This window comes from Leopardus geoffroyi, chromosome B4 (assembly GCF_018350155.1).
Source record: "Leopardus geoffroyi isolate Oge1 chromosome B4, O.geoffroyi_Oge1_pat1.0, whole genome shotgun sequence".
Classification (NCBI taxonomy): Eukaryota; Metazoa; Chordata; class Mammalia; order Carnivora; family Felidae; genus Leopardus; species Leopardus geoffroyi.
The window spans coordinates 133,539,187-133,563,638 of NC_059341.1; the positions used below are offsets into that span (position 1 = coordinate 133,539,187).

Consider the following 24,452-nt stretch of genomic DNA (forward strand, 5'->3'; position numbering starts at 1 on the left):
GGCTGGGTGTGGGGGTCCAGGGAGACCCCACCGGGCTGCACGGTCCTCCTTCCCTCTTCTCCATCTCTTGTCCTCCTTCCTGTTTCCTTTCTTGTCCTCCCTCCCCCACTGCTCCTTTCAGACCCCTTCCCTCCCTCCACTTCTTTTCTGCAGAATGTTTTCTTCCACACACATGTTCCCAAGATCTGCTCTTGCCTTGTGCCCTCAACCCTTGCGCCCACAGTCCAGGGAGGTGTGGGTGTGTGGTCTGTGTTCATGCTCCGTGATCCGTGGTCTATGGATCTCGGTAACTGCGCGCGTGTGTGGGTCTGTGGGGCTGTAGGTCCATGGGTCCGAGGATCTGTAAGCCTGTGGGTGTACGTGTCTGTGAATCTGTGGATATGTGGATTTTTGGACTCGTGGGTCTGTAGGTCCGTGGGCCTGTGGATCCTGATATCCAGGAAGATGTGGGCTGAGTCTCTCTTCCTCACGGCTGCCAGTGTAAGGCAGGAAGAAAACAAACCGGATTTCCTTTTCTCTCTTGTATTTATTAAGCACCTACTATGTGCCAAACCCTGTTCTGGTTACTGGGGGACCTAGCAGTGAACAAAAGGGAGCAGACAAAACCCGCCCTCTTGGAGCTTCTGTGCCCCCGAGAGGGGGCCTGGGGCCTCCCCTGTGCCAGGTGCTGTGTGGGCATATGGCTACAGGGCCTGGTTTTCTCTTGTGCCCTTGGAGGGGAGAACGAGGCTGTGTTTGGTACGTAGGCGGTGCAGATTGTGGAGGGCTTGAAAGCACAAGGTGTTTGGATGTCCTTGAACAAGTGTGGGGGGCTTCAGAGGCTCGTTGGGCAGGAGAGGATGAGAGGGAAGTAGTTTCTCCAGGATGGAGGCCATGGTCTTTTGGGGCTGGAATTTGGCACAGACCTGAACCTGCCTCACGGACCTTCACCCTTCATCGCAGATGCCCTGCCTCTGCCAGCTCCCCCTTTTCCTGCACTCTGGCCATGATGGTCTCACTGATGATGCATTTGTTAAAGTTTATTTATTTTGAGAGAGAGAGAGAGAGCGCACGCAGTGGAGGGGCAGAGAGAGAGGGAGAAAGAGAATCCCAAGCAGGCTCCACGCTGTCAGTGCAGAGCCCGACGTGGGGCTCGAACTCACGAACCGTGAGATCACGACAAGATCAAGAGTTGGATGCTTAATCGACCGAGCCACCCAGGCGTCTCCACTGATGGTGATGCATTTTAAGAAGAATGTCAGGCTTTTCTCTCTCCTTGCCACTGACTGCTGACCCTGATGAGCAGTGAGGGCCATAGGCAGCTCTCTGTCGGTCCAGGGACTTAGGCCTCCTCCCTGGATCACTCGGCTCTTGTCCTTGGGTGGGGGCGGGCGCGAAGGGGGAGAGACACGAGCAAGTTCACAGTCATGGGGTTGGCCCAGAGGGGCAAGGCACTTAGCATCACGGGGGAATCAGCTTCTTGTACAAGTGGGACAGTACCTATCACCTTAAAGGGTTTTTGTGAGGCTTAGGAGTGTCTCTGCTGTGCCTAGCGTGGGGCCACACGCTGTCCTCCTTCCCCATTTGCTGTCCCTTTAGTGAGGTAGAGAAGGAATCACATTTTGCATTTTATACAAGAGGAAATGAAGCTTGGGGAGACTGTGTGTTGTAACAAGAGTAGAGCTGGGACCCGAGCCTGGGTCCTGAGACTCCTGCTCCAGTGCTCTTCCTACCAGAACAGCCTCCCTGTCTCCAGGGACCACATTCACCCTCGTTTTTTTAGCTGAAGTAAGACCCAAGGCCCTAATTACTGCAGAAGGAGTAAAAAATGATCAGCAGAGTCGCCTGCTGGGAAACGTTCAAACACACGGATGGAGATTCAAATACAGCTTCACTTGCTGGCACTTGCCATAAGGCTGATAGCTGACAAACAAGTGACAGTGTCTAGTGACAGACGTGTGGACAGGTAGTGGGGCGGGGGGGCGTTGGCGGGCTGCCATGTCCTGTCCGCTGCCTGGCCTGCCTGGATGACCTTTTACTGGTAACGTGGATTTGGGCCTTCCAGATCCAAATCCTAGCTCTTTCACTCAGTAGCTCTTGACCCTGGGGACATCCCTTAAACTCTGTGCCTCAGTTTCCTTACCTAGCTAGTGGAGAGAACAAAAACGCTTACCTCGCTGGATCGTAACCGGGTGCCTGGCATACAGTAAGTGCTCAACAAACAACGTTGGCTATGACTCTTGTTAGCTGCCCACGGGAGGGCGGTCTGGTTCAGTTCATTGAACGCCGCAGAGCTAAGAGGCCCAGCTGTTGGTTTTGGTGACGGGACCAACATGATTGCGGCGTGTGCAGGCTCAGCTGGCCAGACCAGAGCAAGTTCCGTGTCAGGCCGTGCACTTGGGGGCCATCCTGGAGCCATTCGTCTTTAGGCTGGAGGAGACTCGCCTTGGCCGCGGTTCCCCTGAAGAAGATCTGAGGAGACCAGTGGACCACGTGCACCAGAGATGCCCCCGCCCGACTGGGTTGCCAGTCAGGCTCTGGGGCTCCCAGGCTGCATCGAGAGAGGGCCCCACTGCAGGATCAGGCAGCTGCCCTCTCTGCTCTACTCTGGGTTTTTTGGTCCGGCCCTTGCAGGGGAAAGTGGGCAAACATAAGTCTGACGGGGGATGGGTCCCAAGGAGCAGATGATCTGGAAATTGTCGCCCAGGGAGTGGTTGAGGGAGCTGGTGCCAAGAGGCCTGGGGCAGATGAGGCTCCGGGGTGGGCGGGCTGTCGTCTCTCATCTGCAGGGCTGTGGTGCGGAAGAAGGAGCAGACAGAGGTTCCAAGGGCTCTGGGATGTTGGCTGGAAGATTCTGGGAGGCAGCCTCGCAGGGACTTTTCTACAGGCCTCCAGATGGAGGCTCTGCATTGGCGCACGCGCGCGTGCTCGTGTGTGAGTGTGTGTCTGTGTGAATACGGTGAGTGTGTGAAGTCCACGTTTGGGTTGGTGTGAGTAAACGCTAAGCGTGTGTGAGTAAATGCTGTGCGTGAGTCTGAGAGTACATGCCCGGTTGTGCACGGCTGTGTGTGTGTGTGAATGTTGCGCGTGTGGTCTTTGGGCTGCTGAGCATGTGGTGACCGACTAGGCCCCTTTGGGGTTCCCGCTCTTTTCAGGGACTCCCCGTGTGGGGGTCTGGGGCCCATACGAGTCTAAATCCAGGCACTGCGTTCCTGGGGCTCGTAAGTTCCGGGGTTCTGGAATTGCACGGCCGACGGCTCGAACAAGCACGGGAGACTGTTGCGGGGCCCCTGTGGGCCGGCTCAGTGTCCGGTGGTGTGGCCGGGGGCTCCCGTGTGCCGCCCCAGTGCATCCCCCGTCCTTCTCGCAGTCGTGCCACGGGACTGTTGTCACCCTCATTTTACAGCTGGGTCACCGAGGGCCACTGCCGGGCTGAGCGGTGCCACGGTGGATTGGTGTCCGAGCGGGGACTCCAGCCCGGGTCCTGGCTTCCAGCCCGTGCTCTGAAACATCTTACTAGAGAATCTGAGGTTATTGTAGTTAATACCTTGGGCCTCGAAGGTTCTGGGTGATTCTAAGATATTCTGAGTCTGAGATTCCTAGATTCTAGTATTCCCAGAATGAATTCGCTGCTTATTCTTTTAATTTTTTTTTTTAACGTTTATTTATTTTTGAGACAGAGAGAGACAGAGCATGAACAGGGGAGGGTCAGAGAGAGAGGGAGACACAGAATCGGAAGCAGGCTCCAGGCTCTGGGCCATCATCAGCCCAGAGCCCGACGCGGGGCTCGAACTCACGGACCGTGAGATCGTGACCTGAGCCGAAGTCGGACGCTCAACCGACTGAGCCACCCAGGCGCCCCGCTGCTTATTCTTTTAGCTGCAACATCAGCTGATGTGTGTGGTTGTCGATAAAGGGGTAAACAAATGGTCTGCCTGTGTGTGCCTGTGAATACACAAACACACGCATGCATGCGTACACACACACACACACACACACACACACACACGGCCTGGGGTGACCAGGCTAGGCCTCAAGGCTTTTTCCACCAGGGCTCTGAGCTCTGTAGATACAAGGCCTCTCCCCAGCACGCTCCAAGGGCTCTGGAGTGCCAGTTAGAAGATCCTGGGAGGCAGGCTTCCCCACGGACTTGGGAAGACTTGGAGGGTCTGTCTACACTGGGGGTCTTGGTTGCAGCAGCAGGTATATCGGCACTGTCTGGTGACTCAGTTGGGAGCGAGGACCTGGTCCCAGGCTGCTTTTCCCTGTCCCAGGGTGGTGTCTGTTATGGTTCGGTGCTTGGGCTGTGGAGCGGCAGACCTGAACTGGGACCTTGACCCTGCCTTGTACCAGCCGAGTGACCAGGGGCGCTGCTTGACTTCTCTGGGCCCCGGTTTCCTTCTCCATAAAGAAGAAATGAGGATGGTCTCTGCCGTACGTCAAGGGGCGTCGTAGAAATCGACATAAACGATGCACAGAAAGCCCCTTGCTCGTTGCCTAGCACAGAAGCAGGCTCAGAGCCTCCGTGATGCTGTGGTGGTGATGGTGGGGTGGTGGCGATGGCAGAGAGAGGACTGGGGCGGCAGCCCCTGGGGATGGCACAGCTGGCCTCATGCATGCTTGGACACCCACCTTCACGGGGCTTAGAGAGCCTTCCCGTCCACATCACGTGAGGCCTGCTGAGGCAGGCAGGAGGAGGGCTGATCTTTACAGAGAGCTCGAGGCCCCGAGAGGCTGGTGGAGTCGGGAGTGGGGGTGGGTGTGTGTGTTCCAGACACAGTGGACTTCTTCTCTTGCCACTATACTTGCCCACAGAGGCCAGTCCAGTTCCCATACCGCTGCCTGGCGGGCCTACCCTGGGAGTACTTTGAGGGAGGAGTCTCAGGATATGGAGGCAGCCCGAGCTCTGGGGCCAGAGGGACTCGAGTTTGAATCCACCAGGGTTGTCACCGGAAGCCAGTTCTGTCATGTCTGTGAGGCTCAGTCCGCGGACAGGTTGGAGCTCGGAGGCGGGGTGGGGGTGGAGGGGGACAGCTGCCAAACCCTCAAGAGCTTCTAGCAATAGGCGAATAGGCAGCGGGGGACAGGAGCAGACCTTCGGGCACAGGGCAGAAGGAACTGGGACTATACGGAGCAGGTCACAGGGTGGCACCCTGAATGGGCACTGGAGAGCAGGTCAGAGGGTGGAGGCTGGGTGGGCATTGGGAGTGGGTCAGAGGGTGGAGGCTGGGTGGGCATTGGGAGTGGGTTGGGGGTGACAGGTCAGAGGGTAGAGGCTGGGTGGGCACTGGAGAGCAGGTCAGAGGGTGGAGGCTGGGTGGGCATTGGGAGTGGGTCAGAGGGTGGAGGCTGGGTGGGCATTGGGAGTAGGTCAGAGGGTGGAGGCTGGGTGGGCATTGGGAGTGGGTTGGGGGTGACAGGTCAGAGGGTAGAGGCTGGGTGGGCACTGGAGAGCAGGTCAGAGGGTGGAGGCTGGGTGGGCATTGGGAGTGGGTCAGAGGGTGGAGGCTGGGTGGGCATTGGGAGTGGGTTGGGGGTGACAGGTCAGAGGGTAGAGGCTGGGTGGGCATTGGGAGTGGGTTGGGGGTGACAGGTCAGAGGGTAGAGTCTGGGTGGGCACTGGAGAGCAGGTCAGAGGCTGGAGGCTGGGTGGGCATTGGGAGTGGGTTGGGGGTGACAGGTCAGAGGGCAGAGGCTGGGTGGGCCCTGGAGAGCAGGTCAGAGGGTGGAGGCTGGGTGGGCATTGGGAGTGGGTTGGGGGTGACAGGTCAGAGGGCAGAGGCTGGGTGGGCCCTGGAGAGCAGGTCAGAGGGTGGAGGCTGGGTGGGCATTGGGAGTGGGTTGGGGGTGATGGCCTTGAGAGTAGCGGTCTCTGGGAGTCCCACAGTGAGGTGGGAGAGGTGTGAGGAAAAAGGACTGGGACGGTGTGACAGTCTTAAGCAGGACCAAGTGAGGCAAAAAGCAAGTCAGGACAAAGTGGACAGAGCTGAGAGCGAGGAGGTGGGAGGGGGGCGTCACGTGTGGTTCCCGAGGCCACGGCGGCTCTTTGCACCTATGTGGTTGTGGGAGGGGTTTGGGCGGTGCTGGGTAGGGTGGCATCGGGGCCGGAGCACGGCCAGGCTTTTCTGCCTCTAAAATATGTCTCAAATCCACCCCTCTCTTCCCACCTCCACCAGCATCCCAGGCCAGGCCAGCCCATCCTTCCTGCCTCTTCTTGGCCCTCCCTGCCCCACCCCTGCTCTTCCACTCTCCTTTCTGCCCTCGGAGGGATGGCTTAAAAACACAGACCTGAGCACACTACTCCCTGCGTACAACCCTCCGTGGCTTCCTGTTGCACTTGGAATAGAACGCAAGCTCCTTGCCTGGGCTCACAGTGGGTCCCTGCCAAACACTCAATTTCATCCCCCCCCCCGCCCCCCCACCCTCGGCTGGGCCACACTGGCCTCATTTCTCTTCCCTAAACACACTGAGCTCATTCCAGCCTCCCAGCCTCTGCACATGCTGTTCCTTCTACCTGGACTGCTCGTCCCACAGATCACGCCCGCACGGCCGGTGCCTTCCGGTTCCTGTTTTTAATCTTCGATGTCTCTTCCCTTAGGCAAAGCGCTTTCCCCACTCCCACCTCCCCCCCCCCCCCCACCGTGTGTTTACTTCCCCGCACATTCTATTCATTTATTCAACGAGTATTTACTGAGCACCTAGTATGTTCCAGGCACTGTTCTAGGCACTGGGCGGGGGCGGAGGATACAGCAGTGAACGAGACAGACCATGGTGCCGGGTGTCCTTACAGCCTTCTTTCAGGTTGGGCAGACAGGCACTAAATCATAAAGATATAAATTCATAAATGATACGGTATGTTTGGTGGCGATAAGGGCTCTGGAGCCCAGAGGGAGAGAAATTAATTGACTCGTGTGTCTCCTTTGCTGGAGGGTCTGCGGAATGGAGGCTGGTGCCAGATCTGGCTTACTCACTGGCAGGGCTGCAGAGCCTGTGAGGTGCCTGCACGTAGTAGGTGCTCGGGAAACATTTATTGGACAGATCCATGCATCGTCAGGGCCTGGGGGACGGGGGATGGGAGTTGGAGGAGAGGGTGTTCCAGGGACAGGGAACCATGTGAGCAGAGGTCTGGAGGAGGCAGCCGGTGCGCTAGGACCTGAGGAGGGAGGTCCGATGTGGCAGAAGCAAGGGGCCAGCAGGGGGTGGTGGGCGCTGTGGTGGGCAGACCTGGAGCCACCCCTTGGGGGGATGTTTTTCAGCCCAGTGGTTGACACGTGGCAGGCCAGGTTGCCTGAAAGCTTATGTAAGGCCCGTGGCTGTTTTTCTGGAACTAAGAGCAGAGCCTGGAGCTTGGGAGAAGACTCTGCCTCCCTGACCAGCCGGGCAAAGGGGCGGGAGGTGCCAACTCCCGCCTGTTGCCCCTGGGAGCCAGAGAAATGTCCAAACGCATCAGCCGTGAGCAGCTCAGCGGCCGTGGTCAGTAGTCCGGTGAGCACCACGAGCTCAGTTAGGCTCCAGTTCCCACTGCCCAACCCGGCACCGTCAGGGTCCCGGGGCCCGGGAGACCCCAGTGCACGACGATTCAGGGACTGGTGGCCTCTCAGAGCAGGTGGTGAGGGGGCAAGCCTGTTCTTCCTCCTTCGCCATTGGCCAAGCAAGGCCATGGTCAGTCATCGCTAAATCTGGAGCATGGGTGCTGGGACTCTGGCGTCTAAGCGTGCCCTGCTTCTACACTTGGGTCAGCGTGTAGCCTTGTGTGCCCTTCCTTCTCTGGGTCTCAGTTCCTCCGTCAGACGAGACCACGACGTGGGAGTGCCCCTGAGCCGAAGTCGGGAGCAGCTATGTAATTTGCGGAACTCATTGCAGAACGAAAAGGCGGGGGCTCCTGGCCAACCATTATTAAGAATTTCAACTCGGTGACAGCAGAGCATTAAACCAAGAGCCCTTCTGAGCGTGGAGCCTTGGGTGGCCACACTGGTCACACTCCCGGGAAGCCAGCCCTGCTTCCCTCTGCTGTTACCAGGCTGTGTGCCTGTCCTGTCCCTTCTCTGGGCCTCAGTTTCTCCAGCTGTAAAGCCAAGAGGTTGGTGTGGCAGGTCTCTGAGTTCTCACCTTTGGGAGGTGGTGGGTGGGGTCCCTGGGCTCCGCTGTACGTCTCAGCGGAGGTGTCGTTGCCTCAGGGAAGCCTGCCCTGATTCCCTCCCGGCTTGCCCAACTCCCTTGGTGTCTGGCCCTGTAACACTCCAACCTGTCCATAGTCAACACGTGTCATCCTGGCACTAATGTCTGACTTTTCACCAACCTCCCTTTTTTCCTTGCAGATTTTCTTTGTTTTCGACGATGCCATAAATCTATAGCTCTAGTCTCATAAAAAGCCCCACAAACCCCCCAACAGTATCACAATTACATTCTAGGAAGGTTTTATTCTTCTTACTTTCCATCGCCCCAAACTGGGGCTGAGCAAAGTTGACCAGACTTGTCTCAGGACCACTCACTGGGAGTGGATTCTGACTTGGGTGCATCCGGGCCCTCAGCTTTTTCCTAACCCTCGTGGCAGAGTGAGGACAAGGGGCCTACGGACCTGAGGCTGCTCTGTCTGGGCTGTGTCCCCCGTGAGGGAAGGTGGGGTGGGGAGTGGGTGCCAGGCACCCCCTGCCACGTGCCACGTCTCTTCCTCCCCCAGGGCTCCTGGTTCGGCGCCAACATGGCCGAGAGCTCCTCGCCGCCCTCCTCGTCTGCCGCAGCCGCAGCCCCAGCAGCTGAGCTGGGAGTCACGGAGCAGCCGGGGCCCCAGAGCCCCCCTCCCTCCCCTCCAGGCCTGGAGGAGCCCCTGGATGGAGCCGATCCTGAAGTCCCTCACCCGGACCTGGCACCTGTTGCCTTCTTCTGCCTACGACAGACCACCAGCCCCCGGAACTGGTGCATCAAGATGGTGTGTAACCCATATCCTTTGTGTGACGGGGCCGAGCCTTTCCCTGATGGAGTGCTGCCTGCCACACCTTCCTCTGGATAGGAGGCTGTGGTGGTGGTGAGCGAGCTCAGATGGCGGGTCTGGGGGAATGTCGGGGCACGGAGGGCGGACCGATGAGGACCTGGCGTCCTGCTGATGCGAACGTTCTGGAAGTCGTTGATGACCTGGGGGTTGGTTCAGTGCCCGGCTGGCTCAGAGAGTCGTCCGGTGTGAACCCCGGGTCTACGCTGGGACTGGGGAGGCCGTGTTAAGTGAGACCCTGGCCCATGGCTCAGCTTCCGGTGACTGAGCCATTTGGTTGATGGAGGCCACATGATGAGAGTCCGAAGGGGACCCTGTGGGCGTGGACCCCGAGGCGGCAGAAGGCAGCCTCACAAATCATCTTGCCTCCACTTGCTGCCCCTGGTCTGCCCGTGTGGCCCCGGTTATGACCCTTCGCTATTTCCCACTGCCCTGGAGGAGTAGAGCAAAGTCCTCCCCCAGCCCACCAGGTGCCACCTTACTGCTCCCCCTGCGTTCTTCTAGGCCTCAGGGCCTTCCCACGTGCTCTTCCTTGTGAAACGCTTTTCCCTTCCCTCTCCACCTGGCACAGTCCTTCACTGCATTCTTCCGACCGTGGCTTAAGTGTCACCCGCTCAGGGCAGTGTGCCCCGATTCCCCCTTGACCTCTCCGTTTGTTGTCGCTCTCTAGTTGTGGCATTCCGAATCTGTCATCTGCCTCCTCCAGGGAACCGTCAGGTGAGCGGCACACGGACCGAGCGTGTCTTGTTTGCCGCCGGACCCCAGCACCCAGCACGGTGCCTGGCGTGCCACGGGCTCTCTCTCCTTCAGTGGTCGCCGGGCGCGTTTTGGCGGTGTCTGAGCTGGGTCTCCAGTAATGAGCGGTGTTGGGTGGACAGGGTGGTGGGGAGGAGGCTACCTCAGGAACAAAGTCCAGGAGAAGAGAGGGACGAGGGAGTGAGGGACAGTGGGGAGAGAGGAGGCGGAGGGGGGGAGAGGGAGGCTTTCAGGGGGCTGAGTGAGGAGCTGGCCTGTGTTCTCAGGGCAGCGGGACCAGGGCGAATTTACAGCAGGGTGTGATAGGGAGAGATCAGTGTGTTAGAAAGATGGCTCGGTGCCGTGTGGAAATGGGTCGTGGGGTGAGCCCAGGAGGAGGAGGAGGCTTTGGGACCCAGACATGGTGGCCTCTGGCTTTTGGGGCCCACCAAGCAGCACAGAGTCTCTGCCAGGGCTTGAGGCCACCCAGGGTAGGGTCTGAGCCCAGCTCTGGACACCTGGGATACCCGGGATGCAGGCTGGGGTGACGACGAGGCCCCCAGAAAGGCTGGGGGAGGCAGCCATGCTGAGCCCAGGACTGCTGGCCTCCCTGCTGTGTCAGGGGCTGGGTCATGACCTTGGAAACCCGAGGCTCTCTGCTGGCGTGGGTGGAGTGTGGATCCGGATGCCCCTAGCTGGGCGGAGGGCCAAAAGCCTTCACGGTCCTTCTGTGGGACAGTTCAGGAGGTCTCAGCCATGGTTAGAGGGTCTATTCAATAACTCTGTTCACCCAGTGCTCTCTGACATCAACCCTGGGATTGTGGAGGACAGAGAAACATAGCTAGCTGGTCTGCCCTGAGGAGCTCCCGGGGGCAGGGGACACAGGCACCATCCATGGGAACAGTTTTAGTACAGTATGTTGGGGAAACCTTAGGAGCCTGAAGCATGTAAGCTGGGGGGTGGCCAGGCCAGGAAAAGGGGGACCACAGGAGCTTTGGGCCTTTGAGGGAGAGAAAGGCTCACTGGAAGACTGGGGGACGGTGGAATCGTGTCACAGGGACCTTGCCTGGGTGGGACAGAGGTTGATTCTGGCTCTGCCATTGGCTGCTGTGTGACCTCGGGAAAGTTGCTGTACCTTTCTGAGCCTCATAGGGTCCAGACAGTTAAGACTGGGCTGGGCTGGGCTGGAGGCATGGCTCAGATTAACTTGGCCTGGGAGTGTGACCTAAAAACAAGGGTCTGGATGACACGGCCTTCTCTAGCTCTGGGAGCCGCCTGGGGTGCCAGCCATAGTTGCCCACACCCTTGACCTCAGGCACTCTGGGCCCTGATCACTGAGCAGCCCGCAGAGACCCTTCCAGGTGGCCACATTCCGGCCTGTTGGGCAGACAGAGTCCCTGGGGTCCTCTGGCCTTTGTCCTCACCAACGCCCTGGGCTCCACACTGTGCGCCTGTGGGAGGCTGGGGTTGGGAGCGCCAGTGAGGCCAGCCTCGGGAGGGGAGGGGAGGGAAGGAGACCTGCCCCTGGGCAGAGCTGGGCTTGGTCCCCTGTCTCAGGGAGAGCCCTGGGTCCCAGTGTGTGGAAGCTGCGTGGGGGAGGAGGGCTGTCAGATTCAGCCCCCTCCTTGGGGAGGGACTCCCCGACACTGGGAGCTGCTCAGGGCACATTGGGCTCCCCGGGCCCCGTGACAGAGCTTCTGAGGCTGGGTCGAAAGATGAAGGGTCTCTGCCTGAACCGGCTGCCTCGCTTCCGAGTTCCCTCCTAGACCAAAGATCTGATGACTCTGCACTGGAGCAGCTTCAGAAGTGTCAGGTTCTGGGACTCTCCGACTGGAAGCTTCTGTGATTAAGTCTAAGCGTTCAGAGTTTAGATTTAAGGCTCAGGGCCATTAACATTCTAAGCCTCTGCCATTCAAAGCCTGTAAAGTTCCGTGTTTCAAAGAGGGCACGAGTCTGAGATTTGGTGGCCGTGGCTGCCCGTCATATGTGTTTGGAAGTCTGAGGACCCGAGATTCTAGGCTTTGTGAACACGATGGTTCGGTGCTAAGATTTCACAGCCTGAATCGGATCGGTGGGAGAGAGGCTGAGGCGGGTTTTTGCAAGTGCAGGCCCACATGACCTTGGTGTCCGCAGGGGCGCTGGAGCAGGGACTTGAGGGGGGGCGGTGCTCAGGCTGGGCTTTAGGGTCCTGGTGTGTGTGTGGGGGGGTGTCTTTGATCAGGTGATGCAGACTCTTGGATTCTTCCCTGGCCAGAAACCTCCCTTCCTCCCCTCCTCCTTGGGAGAGAGCTCAGGGAGGGGGCAGTGCTTAACCAGGGGGCTCCTCAGTGGGGACACCGTTGGCATCTTGGGTGTGACAGCATTTTGTGGTCCAGGCTGTCTGGCAAATTACAAGACATTTGGTGTTTTTGTCCCTAAATATTAGTAGGTAGTGGCCCCCAATCATTGTGACATCCATAAACGATCGTCCACACTTCCAGACTCTGCACGGCTCTGCTTCCCATCAAGAATCCAAAGGAATGATGGACGTGTAGGCCTCAGGGTCAGGCCGGCGGGAGCAGCTATCAGGCCCGGCGGGCCAGGGTTGGGGCAGGGCAGGCTGGCAGGGTCTGCCCAGAAAGACTGTCCCCAGTGCTGACGTCCATGGTGCATGAGGGGCCCTGGCTCAGAGCCAGCTGCCCTGTGGAACCTGGTGCTCCCTGACTCAGCCCCTCACCCAGCCCAGAGCTCGGCCCTGAGTCACCACCTGACTCACTGGAGAGTCAGAAGGCTGCCGGGACCCTCCCTGAGCTGGCGAGCCGGGGTGGGAAAGGGCCGCTCACCCAAATGTCAGCACCACCGTCTGCCTGGCCTGGGCCTTGAGCGTGCACCGTCATCCAGGGTTTCAGCTGGGAGGTCTCTGGGTCTGAAATGTCAGGGGATTGATTGCGCGGCTTGACTCATGGGTAGCTGGCATGTGGAAAATGCTGGGGCCCTGAGTCAGACAGACCCAGGGGCTCCTGCCACCTCTGATTTGCTGTGTGACCATGGGCCAGTTTTTCCCACCTCCCTGAGCCCCGTTTTCCCACCGTCAAATGGGGGTAGTACCCTCCCCCCCTTCACAGCAGTGCACGATGACCTATGTGCAAATGGAGTTCTGCAGACTAGAAAAAACTGCCACACGTGTAGGGGCGCCCGGGTGGCTCAGTCGGTTAAGCGTCTGACTTCGGCTCAGGTCCTGATCTAACGGTTTGCGAGTTCGAGCCCCGCGTTGGGTTCTGTGCTGACCGCTCAGAGCCTGGAGCCTGCTTCGGATTCTGCGTCTCCCTCTCTCTCTGCTCCTCCTGCACTCATGCTCTGTCTCTCTCTCTCCCTCTCTCTCCTTCAAAAATTAATAAAACCATTAAAAAAGAGAAAAAGATAAACTGCCACACATGTGGTTATCACTCTTCCTATCCGAGCTCAGAGGCGAACAGGGCCCTCACGTATCACCGGGCAAGCGGTCTGCTTGCCTCCGCAAGATGTTAGGCATCGAGCCCTCGGGTGGAACATACGCCTCTGGAGGACATTGTTTCCAGGGAAAATCAGACTCGATCTCTGTCATTTAGGTAAGTTTGTGCCAGTCACGCTGCCGGTAGTCATGGCCTCGTCCATGCGAGCGCTGCTGGTCAGCATAGCCCCCTCTTGCCAGGCGCCTCTGGGAGCAGGACCCATCAGCTGGAAACCCATCTATTTTCTTCCCTGGATGAGACTGTGAGAGCCCTTCTTCAGCCAGGATGTAGTAGAGCTGGGATGAAAACCTCGATTTCTCTGAATCCCCAGCCTCAGCATTTATTCAGGACGCAGTGGCCACCTGCAGAGTCTGGAGAAGTGCCCGGTCCTCCTCCCAGGGCAGGGAGGTTTGCTTCACAGTGGGGAGGGTCTCCCTGGGTTTCAGCATCTACATTCGGAGGCCACCTCTGGGGCCTGCCTGGGGCCATCCCCCGGAGGGCTGTGCAGCCCCCTTCCCTTTGGACACACTCCGGGGCCGCTGCCTCCCCCGCCCCAGCGCTAAGCCAGCGCCTCTGCTGCGGTGCAAAGCAGCCATGCATGGTGGGAAGCCAGTCGGCTGTGAAGGCCGCCTCTCTGCTGGGCAGGGGGGTAGGGCGCCAGCCTGGGCTGGGAGCACAGAGAGGCCAGCTGCCGGTGACCTTGGATATGTCACCCCCCACCCCCACCCCATGCTGGCCCTGGGTCTCCCTGTCTGCCGGATGGGAGGGTTGGACGATGAGGTTGGGAAGGGACTGGTGGGGAACCCCCTTCCGGCCGTGCTCAGGGAGCATCTCAGTGGTGTCTGTATGGACCACGAGGAGCCGGGTTCCTTGTGAGCGGGTTCCCTCGCTCTGTGCTTGTGGCTGGGGTCCTGGCTCTCATCTGTGCCCCCGGCCCCCTTCTGTCTGCTTCTGGTCTCCCGCCTGGCTCCGGCCTTCTGCTTGCTCTTGCTTGGAGGTCCACCTGGTCGAGACCCCAGCTGTGCAGACCCTCTGACTTTGCCAGTCACTGGGCAGGAAGGGGGCAGGGCCCACGGTCTCATCACAGCTCAAGCCTCGTGCTGTTCATTGTGGGGGTTCGGCACGTTTCTTGGAGGTGCACGGGCTCTCGTTCATCTCTCACCCATTCGTGAGACCATTCGACAAGCCTTTACTGAGAGCGTGCCATGCACCAGGCGTGCACAGAGGACAGCTATGACCATTTGGGGCGGGGGAAGGTGCCTCTGGCTCCCTGGGAGAGACGTCAGTCGGGAGCCCATCCAGAGCGGGCACGTGCAGGGTGGCGATGAGGAGTGACGGTGGCCCAGGGTGCTGGCAGGGAGAGACCGGCCTTGGGGTTGGTGTTGGGAGAGGGCTCAGGTGACCCCAGGGACCGTGGCTTGCGTGAGTGTGAAGGAAGAGCAGCTCTTGGCTTCCTGGCCAAGAGGCCTTGGCCTTTTCTGAGCCTTTGTTTGCTCATCTGTGACCTGAGGCTGCGGCAGCCCCCGGCTGGGAACGTCAGGGGGTCCGGTGGGAATTCAGGGCAAGCACTGGCTGGGCTCCTACAGCGTTAAGTGCCGAGCGGCAGCTGTGAGCACACTGGGGCCAGTGGGGTAGCTGTGGGGAGCCATCTGGGGTGGCTCAGGACAAGGGTCCTGCAGGCGGTGGCACCTGGGCCCCAAGTCTTTGACAACCTGAGAAACCTATGGGCCGGGCTGCTAGGGAGAGAGACTGTCGGTGATGGGACGTGCTGGCTCCTGCGGGTGCGAGGGCCTGAAGGCTGGACGGTGGGAGGGGGAGAAAGCCTGGGGAGCCCCAAATGTGGTAGAGGAGAAGAGGGAGTGTCACCTGCAGGAAGACTCCCCCCCATCGCCCTGCTATGCCTGGTCTTTGGGCCATCCCCTGTCTCTGAGCATGCTATCTCTCCGTCCTGCTGCACCAGATAGGGCCTCTGGCCACTGGATAAAGGCCTGGAGGAAACTTCTGAAGGTTTTAAACTGTCAGGAAGTCCTCCCGTAATCTAACCTCCATCTCTTCTGTCCTGACCCCTTTCCCTATGGCTGGGCTGTTGGGAACATCTGGGGTTGAGTTTTTCCATCTCCTTCTGTCTAAACAGATGGCTGCTGGGATCTCACCCCTCCTGCCCCACTGACAGGGTGGCAGGCCCTCCCTCCCCTCCCCTGCACGGCGAAGAGAGCACCGGCCGGGAGTTGTGCAACCATGGGCGATCAGCTCTGCCCTGGACCCGGTCTCTCCCCACTACCTCAGCTTCTCTTCAGGGGCTCCTGGGGCTCCCTTGTGTGGAAGGGGGTTTGTCATCCATAGAGAGCTGCGTGCCCAGGGAGGGCTGTTGTCTCCCTCCCTCCCTGCCTCCTTTTATTTGTTTACTCATTCCTTCCTCGCTCAAGAACCTTCCATGGCTCCCGATCACCCCCAGAACAGTCTCACTTAGCCTGGATTTGAGTCCTTCCGCGGTCCACCTGGGCTGTCCTCCGGCTACCTCTCTGCTGCTTCCCTTCGTGCTTTCTGTTCTGGAGCCCCAAACAAGTGCTGATGTTCTCTGACACCCCCTGCCTCCCTGCCTTTGCTTATGCTGGGTCTGCCCCCTGAGATGCCCTCTCCATGCCTCCGTGACCACAAATCCCACCAGTCCCCCAGGCCCAGCTTCCTGGCCACCACCTGTGAGAAGTGTTCCTGGATCTCCAGCTTCTTCCTCTCTTGACCCTCCAGCTCTTTTTTTTTTTTTTTCTTTTAATGTTTATTTATTTTTGAGAGAGAGACCCAGCATGAGCGGGGGAGGGGCAGAGAGAGAGGGAGACCCAGAATCCGAAGCAGGCTCCAGGCTCTGAGCTGTCTGCACAGAGCCCGATGCGGGACTCGAACTCAGGAACTATGAGATCATGACCTGAGCCGAAGCTGGACGCTTAACTGACTGAGCCGCCCAGGTGCCCTGACCCTCCAGCTCTTTATCAGTCCTTCTTTGTGCTACAACTTTCCTCTCCGCCTCAGGGGGATGGTTTGTGGCTTGCTTTGTCTCCTCCATCTTGCCCAGCGTGGGCCTGGCACTGATGGGCTTGTGCCTCACCTTCTAGTTCATATGGTACTGTCCCGCCCCGCCATGGCCTCTCAGGTTCTCTCAGCCCCTCCTGTGAGGCGGCAGGGCCAGGAGTTTGCTAGCCCCATTTTACAGCTGGGGAGACTGAGGTCCAAGAAAAAAGGGAGGCTGACTTGCCCAAGGGCACACGTTGAGTAATCAGAAAGCCAGGGCAGACTGGAGCCCAGCACTCTAGACTCTGAGGCCAATGCTGCACCTGCCTGGCCGGCTTATGGCTGGGGAAGGGGTTCTTTATGGGAGGGTATCCCCTCCTCCTGCAGCCCCCGGGCTAATGGGAATGCCCGGGCGGGTGGCCCCTGTTGCTGGAAGGAGCAACACATATCTGGGAAATGGCCCATTGCTCTCCATCTGGTATAGAGAGGGTTGATTTTTCTCAGATGCAAAAGTCAGCATCAAGCTGTGCCCAAGGGACGCTTCTGGTGGCCAGACTGGATGCGGTGCTCTCGGTTGGTCAGCAGGGTGGGCTGGACTCTGGTACCATCACGTGGCGATTTCCGTGCAACCAGAGCTGCAGGTGAGGAAGCTGCCCCCGATCTGTCCTGGGGGGCCTTGGTGAAGCCTGCCTGGAGGAGGGGGCATTTGGCCTGGGTCTTGCTGCGTGAGTAGGAGTTTTCCCGAAGAACAGTTGAGGGATAGTGTTCCAGGCAGAGAGAAGAGTATAATATAAGAACAGTGACCGGAATCATACCCCTGTGATGCAAAGTGGGATAAAGGCTGGGCAGAGGGACCCTCAGGGAGCCGTGGCCACCGGGAGGAGGATGGAGTGGCCGGTCGGGCCTGCCTGGGATGCCGCAGGAGCTGTTTGATGAAGGAGGAGACCCCCAAGCCAGGGCAAGAGAGTCTTTGATGGGTGAGAGGTGGAGGGCGTGGGGGTGGCATCCCAGCTGAGGAAAGCGCCTAGTCAGATGCCCGAGCTGAGCTGGGGTCACCCCGGATGTTTTGTTAACAGCATGGCGTGTGCACTGGGTGAGGACAGGAGTGAGAGCTGAGCATCGAAGGACATTTGGGGTCCGGATCTGGAGGGCACAGGGAGACACTTGCCCGGGAGGGCACTGGCGTTCACTAAGGACCACCCGTGTGCGGGGAGCATTTCATCTTCCCCGGCAGCTCAGGCGGCTCTAGAGGGGCCCATTTGTCAGGGGGACCCAGAGAGGTGGAGTGCTTGTCCAGGGCGGCAGTGGCCCCGTGGGGCTTGGGCCGGAGCCCAGGGCGTGTGCAGCCCTGTGAGACCTGACTGCAAGGCTAGTCGTAATTGATATCGAGCAGGAGAATTAGAAAGAGGGCTGGTTGGCTAATGAAGTGTCAGCCCCCTCCTGGGGCATTTAAAACATGATTGGATTTGTATTCGTCCATCTTGCCTGGGTGTCTGTGTCAGGAGCCAGCTTTGACCCGCCACCTCCCTCAGACTGTCCTGTTGGGAGACAAACGGCCCCGTTTGTTTCTCTCCGAGAGAAATCGATCCGTCTTTTTAATCAGCCGGAATGTCTTTCCGCCAGTCTCTCTCTGGCTCTCCTGTGGGGCTGCCTTCCACCTTTCTGGCCCCGTCTGCCCTGTGGAGCTGTGCTCTGGTCTCCCTCTTCTCTCCTCAAGTGCAGATCCTGACGCTGGTGCTTACTGCTGTGTGATGCTGAGCAAACAGCTCGACCTCTCTGGATGGCAGTTTCTTTCTATATGAGAAAGCAGGAGGAGGAGGCATGGCTGACTGTGAGGTGCTATATGGGAATGGGAGGGCTTGGAGCGCTATGGGAGGGCCGGGGGTGGGGGGGGGGGAGTGGTGGGGGCGGCGGGTAGAGGTGCGGACAGCAGGGTGTTCAAGGTCTGCACCTGGCTTCTCCCACAGAGCTGGGGCGGTGGGGAGGCTCTCACCTGCCCCTCTGTGTCAAGTGAGGAGATGACTGAGGATTGACTGTCCCCCGAGGTCCAGTCTGGGGTCTGCCGAGTGAGAGCTTCGTGACCTCAGGCAGGTCACTCCTTCTGTCTGGGTCTCAGTTCCTCATCCATCAAATAGTGGTGTGGGGGAGGTTAGGCTGTATCGGTGATTTTCAGGGACGATTTTGCCCCCAGAGGACATTTGGCAATGTCTGGAGGCCTTTGGGGCTGTCACAACTTGGGGAGGGTGTGCTACTGGTTTCTAGTGGGTAAAAACTTACGACACACAGGACAGTTGCCCACGACAAAGAACGATCAGGTCCTAAACGTCAGTAGTGCCCAGGCTGAGAAACCCTGGCCCAGGTGGTCCCTGGGGTCTTGGGGAGCTCTGAAAGTGTGGGCACAGCAGGGAAGGGGGTGTAGAGCGAGAGAGGGAATCTCTGAAGGAGGAAGAGAGGACAGTGCTGAGTCCCAACCTGAAGGGTTCCTGTGGTCATGTAAACTTGGGGTCGAATTTTGGAGCTGCCATTTACTAGAGTGTCCCATTTCCAACCACCTCCCATACACCCACCTGTCCTTGTCCCCACTCATCGTTCTTTACTCCATCCATCCATCCATCCACCCATCCATCCATCCATCCATCCATCCATCCATCCATCCATCTTTCCATCTCTTCATCCATTCATCTGCCCATTGACCCATCCACCTTCCTTAACCTTTACATTCATGCACTCACCCCCCCACCCCTGTCACCTTCACAACCATCTACCCATTCAATCATCCATTGACCCAAAGGCCCCACCCCATGCTCCTGTCTGTCCGTCTATCAGCCCATTTACTCACTGATCCATTCCCTTCTTTGGCGGATACTTGTTGATCAACACACTTCCCCCAGTCTCTCATCCACCTGTTATCTGCTCAACGCCCAGTCAAGCCCTCTTCTTGGACCATGTGTAAGGCCTTTTGTATCTGGCTTATTCTCCTCACCTTCTCCTAGACTGTGAGTAACTTGAGGACAGGCTCCATGACCCATTAGTGCCTGCCTCTTCTTGAGGCCTTGGCCCTCAGCCCTGCACATAGTAGGTGTGCAGCAAAGCTTTCAATGGAGTGCATCCTAGCAAGCAAGGTTGGAGGTGGAGGTTGTGTGGACAGAGAGGAGGCTGGCCAAGAGCACTTAGACGATGGGCCTTGGATGCCAAGCCAAGGAGTTTGGAAACTCTCTGGAAGGCCATGGGGAGCCGTGGAAGGCTTTTGGTTTTGGAGGAACCCACTGGCTGCGTGTAGAGGCTTTGCAGAAAAGGCAAGGCTGAAGGAAGAGACTGTTCAGAGTGGGGAGTGGGGAGTGCAGCCTGCCCGGGGCAGTGGGGGTGCAGATTTGTGGGGGGAGGGGAGAGATTTAGGTGGTGAAATGGACCGGTCTCTGAGAGGGACAATGGGATGAGCGGGAGGGAGCCTCTGGAGGGTCCTCATCTGGACAACTTCCAGCACTGGTGGTGGCTGGGGGAGCTCATTCATTGGGGGAGGGAAGTGCAGAGAACTTGGCAGTCTGGAAGAATATGACCTACCCCATTATGATGGATCTGAGGTTCCTAGAGACAACCTAGGGCATGTCTGGGAGGCCTGTTGGTCAGGATGGAGTGAGCCTGGGGCTGGGACAGATTGCAGACGTGGTCAGCTTGCTGACCACCAGAGTTGAGGCCTTGCGAGTGGGTGTGGGATCAAGGAGAGGAGAGGGGAGACCAGAGGCTGGGGAGTCTGAGAAAGGCCAACATTTGAGGGTCGGAGCCCATGAAGTAGGAGAAGGCCCAGGTGTCCCCAGGGCCCGAGGGGGAGAGAGTTTCTAGAACAAGATCTTAGCCTGGGGTTCTTTTCTTCTCTTTTTTTTTATTTTAGGAAAGAGGTGGGGGTGGAGAGAGAGAGAATGAGGTGGGGAGAGGGGCACAAAGAGAGAGAGAGAGAATCTTAAGCAGGCTCTGTACTTAGCTCGGAGCCTGACTGAGGGCTTGATCCCATGACCTTGGGATCATGACCTGAGCCGAAATAAAAGAGTTGACGCTTACCCGATGGAGACATCCGGGCGCCCCTGGGGTTCTTGAACCTGGATGGGGTCAAGTTGCACGTTTGTTTTCACTGATGTCAGACCGAAATGGAGCCTTTCTTTCTATTATGAACGGAGGTAACAAAGCATGGTGTGATTACTGGCAGTTTCTGTGGCTCACTAGTAGCGATCGCTGATGTCTCCCTGTCACATTGTGGTGCTTGTGGACTTCATCACTGCTTTACCGTCACAGTATCAGACCTGCCACTGGCCCTGGCTCTTCATTGTGTTGATAATGAATCTCGAGTGGTTCTCCTTTCTCCCGAGTTTGTTTGGTTTGTTTTTTTTAAATGTGTTGACAACTCTTTTAACATAACTGGCTTCCTTCCTTTCTAATTCTGGGCATTAAAAAAACGTAAGCATTACAAACATTATCCTGAGAAGGGGCTCATGAACTTCCCCAGGGGGTACGGAGAAGCTGAGAGCTGTGTTTGCAGGAGAGCGCATCGGGTGTGCCCAGGGCTGCCGGCCAGATGGGCGAGGAGGAGGGTGTGCACGCGTGTCAGCGTGTGCAGGTGCTGGAAGGGCTGCGGGGCTCCGTGGGAGTGCATACATGAATGTGTGTGTGTGTGTGTGTGTGTGTGTGTGTGTGTGTGTGTGGTCGCTGGCAGGCAGGGGAGACGTGTGGCGGAGGACTGGTCCCCAGAAGGCCGAGGGAGAGTGTCATCACCCTCTGTCCAGCCCTCGCCCTCTGTCTGTGTCCCCGCCAAGTGTCTGCTTGTGGTTTCTGGAGGGCAGGGACGGCATCTTCTTCATTTGGGGTTCCCAGACCACTGTGGGCCAACAGAGGGGGTCTCAGCGAGGGGGTGCCGAATAATGGCATAGTGAGTGATGGATGTTAGAAAGGAGGAGGGGGAGTTCAGGATGGGAAGGGAGGCTACAAATCCCTGCAGCACAGAAATGCCTCCTTAGACTCCTCGATGCCTCCAAGTGATGGGGACCTCACTCTTTTCTGAGGCTGCAGATGCCCCGAGCAGCTGCTCCAGGTAGGGCTCTGGGCACAGAGAGGGATCGATACCCTCTGCCCTTTGGAGAGCACAGCCTGGTTGGTGGTGAGAAGAAGCCAGAACAGACCACACTCAGTTTGATAGCTGATATAAGTGGGGGACATTCAGGACATCGTGGGGGCTTGGGGGAGGCATCTGTTCCCTCTGCCTAGGACTCCAGGAGGCTTCCCCGAAGGCACACCTCCTTTGTGGGTGGGATCTTGAGGCTGGGTCAGCCCACAGACAGTGGGGCTCTGGTCCCTAGGGTCTTGCCCTGCCCTCCCCTTTTCTTCGGCAGTGGCTGAAGCCTCCTTGGCTGGAGTTTCTATCCCGTGGACTATCCGCCCTGGGGTTTTCTTCCAAGCTAGCAGCCCCTGTTTCCTCACCTCCCCCACTCCGGCTGTCTACACCGGGCACCGAGGCTTGCTGGGCATCTGGGAATCAGAAGTGTTGGCCAAATTCAATAGGTTCTCCAATTATGGGGCCTCTAAGACGTGGACCTCATCTCACCCCGCACGAGTTCTCAGCCCACTGAGACCCGGAAGCGTATAAGCAGAATCAATCAGCCCGGGCAGGGCAGTGTGTCACATGGGGAGCTCCCCACTGCTGGAGGCACGTAAGCAGAGAGGCCTAGGACCATCCGCCCAGCAGGTCTGTCCACTTTAAGGAGCAGTTTTCTGTTCCACCTCAACCACCATATCACCGTGGGCAAGTATCTGGACCTTCATTTTTGCGTCTGTGAAATGGGTGTAATAATGTCTGCCGTGCCTGTATCCCGAGACTGCAGCGGGCAGGGGAGGAACGAATCCTTAAACAAACAGAAGACAGGATGGTGTGAAATTCAAATCCCTCACTAGCTGCGGCCTCCGTCTCGGCAAACCTGTCACACCCTCCCTTGCAGGGCTGTGGTGACGTTTCCCGTGGTGGGGGGGGGGGGAGCGGGGGTCTGGGACAGTGGCCACCCCAGCAGGTGCTTGTATGCTTTTAATTGTTGCATTTGATTTTTCCTTGTCCCAGTTGCCCTTCATAATTTTTTTGTTGGCCCTTTTATTGAGGTAAGATATACATGCAGTAGAGCTCACAAACTGTCTTGTCCAGCTCAAGGCATTTTTCCATATAAATACACTACTGTGACCGCACTCGGGCCAACAAGAGCATCTCCTAAAGATGGAGAGAGCCCTGGGAGCTCCCTTGTCCCCCACCCCCAACAGGTGCTCGCCTGAAGTCACCGCTGCTCTGACCTCCCTCACTGCAGGGTTAGCTCTGGCTGATTTTTCACTTTGTAAAATTGGATTCACATACTCTTTGCTCTCGGGTGTCCAGCTGTTACCCGGCATTATGCCCGTGAGCTGCGTCTCTGCTGTCGTGTGTACCAGTAAGCTTGTCCTTTTTCGTTGCTGGGGAGTATTCCATCGAATGGATGTGCCGCGGGCGTTTCTCAGCCTTGGCACTGTTCACAGGTGGGGCTGGATAATTCTTTGTGGCGGGGCCATCCCGTGCATTCCAGGACGTTCAGCAGCATCCCCGGTCTCTACCCGTTAGATGCCAGTGTCCTGTCTCCCCATATCGTGACAATCAAAAATGTCTCTACACATCGCCGCATGTCCCCTGGAGGCTGCCTGACTCATTCTCCTGGTGAGGGACACCTGGGTCGTTCCCAGGTTGGGGCCATCGTGAATAACACAGCTACGAGCATTCTGGTTTTTGTGGACTTCTGTCAGAATTGTTCCAGGGTATCCACCCAGGAGCGGCGCTCCTGGACCCTAACGTGGGCCTCCGTTTTGCTTTACTAGAGGCCAAGCAGCTTTCCAGAGGATTTGGCTCATAAAGACACGCCCAATGAATAAATTAACAAGGTAGGGAATGGATGTCCTCTTCAAAGCCCAAGGGTCTGCAGCATGCTTGTCATTCAGAGTGGTAGCCACACATCGCAGCTGGCTTCCAGAACAGGGATGTGCTCTAGGTACATCCAGGGTGGGAGTAAGCCTCGCTCATCTCGGTGCACTGATGCACAGGCCACGTATACAACCGGTGCTGCATGGGCGCTTGTGGACCCAGCCTTGTAGAAGCTGGGATCCAGGATCTGGAACCTCAGGCCCCAGCCTTTGGAGACCAGAGTCCTGAGCCTCTGTCCTTGGACTCATTGAGGACCAGTAGGGGAAGGGCCCCCCATATAGGGGCCTGGCCCATCTTCCCAGCCTCTCTGGCCCGGGGGGATGCAGCTTCCAGCTTCTTCCTCCACTTGATTTATTTAGACAACTGAGGTGCACCCTGGGAAATGGATCAGATTATAGATTTGACAAAAATAAAAACAAATTTGGCTGGCTCAGCCAAACCCGGCACTCCTGCCCCCACCCACCCTCCCAGAACCCTCCGAATTACAGAAACCGTGACTGTCATCCGGGCCTCCAGGATGGAGGGTGGTGGTCACCATGGTAACCGTGCTGGCCTCTGGCTCTGGCTCCCGGAGAGGAGGCCGCCCAGAGGGGCCTGCTGGGGCATCAAGCGCTGCCCCTCCATCCTGTCCCTCTTCTCTCTGGGAAGTGGCAGGTTCGAGGAGGCCCCCGGCCCGGTGGCTTCCCCAGCGACCGTGTCCCTCCAGTTTTCAAGACAGCCGTTGGGTGGAGTTACGACTCTGGTCCCGCTTGATTTCTTACCGACAAGGGGGGGCCTTGAGACCATCAGCCTCCCCTTGCCAGCATCCCCCACCCCATTAGCTCCTCCTGGTGGGATAGTCATCCTTCCCAGCCACGCGAGGGTGGAATGTCATCCTTCCTGACTCCATGACCCAGACCCAGACCGGAGGAGACAATGTAGGCAAGAAGGAAAAAGCAAATACTCCACTGGGCCCATGCCAGTCGAGGGTCTCTCGTGTTCCAGGCTCTGTGCCTGGGGGCAGCAGAACACGGGGCTGAGAACATGGGGGGCGGGGTTAGTAGTCAGCAGGGGGCAGATTCAAATCCTGCCATAACAGCTGTGGGGCCCTCAGTGCTTCGGTTTCCTTATCTGTAAAATGTGGATAACAGTAATACCTGCCAGTTTTAGGGAACTTTGCTGTGGGTCTGGGACAACCCTGCATTGCTAGGTCTAAACCCATTGATTCTTTTTTTTTTTTTTTAATGTTTAGTTTTGGGAGGGGGCGGGGAGGGGCAGAGACAGAGGGAGAGGCAGAATCCGAAGCAGTTCCAGGCTC

General features: G+C 58.0%; 1 protein-coding gene across 2 annotated transcripts in view; it reads left to right on the forward strand.

Moving 5' to 3' along the window:
- The window catches only part of CACNA1I (calcium voltage-gated channel subunit alpha1 I), a 117,235-nt gene that overhangs the window by 2,554 nt on the left and 90,229 nt on the right, over nt 1–24,452 (forward strand). For both annotated transcript variants that reach the window (XM_045465897.1, XM_045465898.1), the window contains exon 2: nt 8,660–8,919. In XM_045465897.1, coding sequence (XP_045321853.1) covers nt 8,681–8,919 — 239 coding nt within the window. In that variant the 5' untranslated portion in view covers nt 8,660–8,680. The remainder of the gene's footprint in view (nt 1–8,659; nt 8,920–24,452) is intronic.